This window comes from Solanum stenotomum, chromosome 12 (genome assembly GCF_019186545.1).
Source record: "Solanum stenotomum isolate F172 chromosome 12, ASM1918654v1, whole genome shotgun sequence".
Lineage (NCBI taxonomy): Eukaryota > Viridiplantae > Streptophyta > Magnoliopsida > Solanales > Solanaceae > Solanum > Solanum stenotomum.
Genome location: NC_064293.1, coordinates 48,195,767 through 48,199,932, shown reverse-complemented (window position 1 = coordinate 48,199,932; position 4,166 = coordinate 48,195,767). Strand labels below are relative to the sequence as shown.

Below are 4,166 nucleotides of genomic sequence, written 5' to 3'. Positions count from 1 at the left end.
AGAGGATGTATATCAATGGGACTGTACGCGTAGAAGATCAGCTAAGAGAGTTCCTCGTCCTGGTCCCAGCTCTACAAGATTTATTTTTTTCGGTTGCCCCATTTGCTCCCAAAGACACATGGCCCAAACACCAACCATCTAAGAAAAAGAAAATCAGGAAATCAAACAAAACACTGGTGGTAAATTTGGTTCTTCTTTTTTTAAAAAACTCCACCAATCATTAAGGAAGAAAATCAATCAGAAAAACCCCACTGTATCTAAATTACCTCTCCAAACATCTGGCTTACTTCAGGAGAGGTAATAAAATCACCTTCTGCGCCAAACACATCGCGATTAATATAGAATCCTGCCTTTGGGTTAGTCAAGACTTCCTCCATATATTCGGCAACTGAGATGGGCCCGCCTCTGAACTGAAAACATAACCAGCTTAAGATATTGAATCTCAAGAGTAAGGGGGGAAACAAAAGATGAAGATATCTGCAGACTTTCCCAGTTCACCAATGTATATTTGGCCAATTGTTTAACGGTTTTTACTTTTTATCTACTGAGAAATGGTTTCACCTGCAATTATCCCATACCAGTCAGGGATATGGCCAATATGCTGATGAGACTAGTGAGGAAATGAGGAGCTACTTATTGATTTGATTCATATATACCAAACTAGGACTAAACCTGATTGATACATCATTGATTAAGGTATAGCAAAACAAAGATAAATTCTACAGCTTCAGCTAAACTACTCGCTAAATTCAATCCAAATTGACAGAATAAAACACAGAAAGCAAATGCATACACAAGAAATGCTCATGTAGGGAAATGCGGCGATTAAAAACCTTGATGATGCTCTTAAGATGCTTAACAAGCTCGGTACCCGATGACGGTTCATGGGAATGCTCTGCAGTTTACAAGGCAGTCATCAAATCATCAAAAAATAAAAATTCAGCAGGATAAAGAGTTGAAAATACCACGCACATAGAAAGGAGAAGTACCGGGAGGATTATATAAGCCGGATCGGTCAATGGAGATTGCTGCAGAAGGGGGAGTAGTACTAACTTCTCTGTCCTCCAAGTGTTCGACAGAAGTACTGTTAGAAGATTGGGAAGTTGATGCAGGAGAAGAAGAATATTGACGACACCGTGAGAGTGGTGCGGAAGCACCAAACAGCGAACGACGCTGAGTTGAAGCCTGGAATAGTAATCGTTTTAACATTTCGATTTTGGTCGAGCTTCGATTGTTGCAAACCGGTACAAGATATGGAATATTTGGAGGAGAGCTTCAGAAAATTACAGTCTAAATTTAGTATACTCCGAGGGGGCCTTGCAGGTTGAAAAGAAAACAAGAACAAAAGAGAGGAGTATAGATATTAGCCTAAACTAATCACAATGGGGATGTAGCTCAGATGGTAGAGCGCTCGCTTAGCATGCGAGAGGTACGGGGATCGATACCCCGCATCTCCATTATTTTTTATGAAAACTAATAAGATCTTTTTTCATTTACCAAAATTTGCTCATATGTCATTTCAAAACGTCCATTTTTTCGTGTATCAAAATTTAGAACTTTTTTTCATGTACCAAAATTTGTTCATAAGTCATTTCAAAACTATTTGAGGCAAAAAGACCTTTTTTTTCATGTACATTGCTCATATGTCATTTCAAAACAATTTTTTAATATACCAAATTTTGCTCATAAGTCATTTCAAAACGATTTGAGACAAAAAGACCTTTTTTCATGTACCAAAATTTGCTCATATGTCATTTCAAAACAATTTAAAGCAAAAAGCTAAACTAGTAATGTACATATGTAATTTCTGTTATATTAGGAGAAATAAAAAGAATATGACATGATAGACAAACAAAAGAGCTTTCATTCATAAAATTTTACAGAGGCTTCGGGCCTTGAAAATTTTCAAAAGATTTGGGTCTCTCATAATAACTTTTGAACCTGTCACTCCATTGAATTCACTAGTCTATATACACGTCAAACAATTAAAACATTACATTAAATGTCACATCCCGAGGCTAGCCCCTGGGCGCAAACACGAGACATAGGATCACGAGTGACCCCAAGCTAACTCTGTTGGCATATCATAGGCATACTAAAGCAAACTGAATAAATAAACACTGTGCGAAAGCTAAATCATATAAGAAGCTGAAATGATGGGAAATACCCATATATTGAATCTAAATATAAGAAATTGAGAGTTTGAATACAAATGAAGAGTCAAACTCTAACACTAAAGTTGAAACTAACTATGTCTGAAATAAAGCCTCTACTGACTAGAAATGTTGGGACATACCCCAGCTAGATCTAGCAAAACTGAAACTAAAGCTAAAAGCAAAAAGATAATCATGTCACTAGTCTTCGAAAAATGAGGACTCACCACTGATACTGTTGAACTGAAGATCGGGAACCGATCTATGCGTGGTCTAACTGCTGAGGACCTGAACCTACATCACGAAAAGATGTAGCGTAGAATATGCGTCAATACTTTAAAGGAACTGAGCATGCATGATAGAATAAAGTTGAATAATAACATAATTGATCAAGTAATGATATAATCTGAACATGATAAGGATACTGGAAATACTGAACATGAACTAACTGAATGCAATGACCAAGTTTATAACATGATAACATGGTCAATGCAATAGAATTTGACTGAACTCTAATGGAGCTATTAATAACCGACATAAATCCACATGAGTTAAATGTGGAGTCCGATGTATACGCCCCATCGAGAGGACCCAATATACCCTGCCAGAGGTATAGAGACATGCTAGCGTGATCACTAAAATGATGCCCACAGATGAGGACTTACAACCTACGGGGGACGTAGTTCTAGGACTTGAGGGTGACTGACCCTAGTCCACTCGGTATTAAGCTTCTACCAATTGATCAAGTAATTAACATTCTATGACTGAAATGTTGTAATATTTGATAGCTCAAAATACTGGGATGCAAATTGAGAATGCAACATTAATATACTGATAATGCACATTTAAAAACTGATGCATACATGTACATATCTAAAATATCTGACCTAGCATGTGTAATTTATGAACTAAAAGAACTACATAGCTAGGGTTCTAAATTTATGAAAGAATCTACACCAAAAGATACTGAATTCATGATAATCTAACTTGGATCATTCTAACAGCTAAAACCCAACAATTTCTAACATTTAAGAAACCTTAGGTCTAGATAATATTAAAGGAATCAAGATTCTGACTGAAATCTAAGGACCTAACGGGCGAAAGGAACCCATTAATGAAATTCCACATACATGGTGACGAATTCCACTAAGAGATTTTTTGATTTCGAGGCTGGAACTGATGGAACCTTGTTGCGTTCTTGACTTCTTTCTCCTCTTACGCTTTAATTTTTCTAAGTTTTGATGAATGATCTGACTTAGGTAAGTTCTAGTTATGTTTCTAGGCTAAAATTGACCAAAATCACGTAGTTTAAGGATCCAACACATAAGGAAAAGATAAAAAAAACCCTGACTCAACTGATGTCGGGGTCACCGACGGACCGTCGATCGACTGACGGTCCGTGTTGGTCAACCGTCAGTCACGACTGGGGGTGTTGATCCACAGACACGGACCACGGTCCGTGGGTCCGGTCGTGTGTCAACACTTAGCAAAATTTTTGGGGCAGAATCTGGGGAGGGTTGCAGATGGGAACCACGGACCACCAGCACGAGCTGTGGGTCACCCTACAGTCCGTGGGTGGCAACCGTGGGTTGCACCTATAACTTCTGGAAATCTGCCTAGAGGTCTGTTTTCGAATACAGGGTGTTACATTAAATAGTTTTCATTTTCCTCACAAAATCTTCAGATATATTGACTAGCCCAGCACGTGACCTTTCATTCTCCAGTCTTAAAATAAAATAAAAGAAAACATTTAAATCAAATTATCTATTCCCAATAGCAAGAAAAATGACACCAAACCAGTTTCACGAGAGAGAGTGAATGTATCAACTTAGAAAAAGAAATAGATTTTGGCAACCGCCTAGTAATTTTTATAGTCGAAACATAAATCGCCACAGAATAAACATAATTACAATTTGACTAGCGTCTCATATCTCCAAACCCACTAGTATATGGCTTAAGAGCAACAATCAATCCATACTTTGCCACTTTGTTAAAACCAACTTCGGTGTCGAT

The 4,166-nt window shown here is 37.7% G+C and overlaps 1 protein-coding gene and 1 non-coding gene across 2 annotated transcripts; one reads left to right on the top strand and one right to left on the bottom strand.

The window, feature by feature from the left end:
* Positions 1-1,434, bottom strand: LOC125848951 (uncharacterized). The gene is made up of 4 exons (XM_049528922.1): positions 990-1,434; positions 834-895; positions 267-410; positions 1-138 (listed from the first exon to the last, which is right to left on the bottom strand). The coding sequence occupies exons 1-4, from the start codon at positions 1,207-1,209 to the stop codon at positions 13-15; spliced, it is 552 nt and encodes a 183-aa protein (XP_049384879.1). The 5' UTR covers positions 1,210-1,434; the 3' UTR covers positions 1-12.
* On the top strand, positions 1,385-1,457 carry TRNAA-AGC (transfer RNA alanine (anticodon AGC)). The gene has a single exon. It is a non-coding gene; the product is annotated as a tRNA-Ala (tRNA).
* Positions 1,458-4,166: the final 2,709 nt, after the last annotated feature.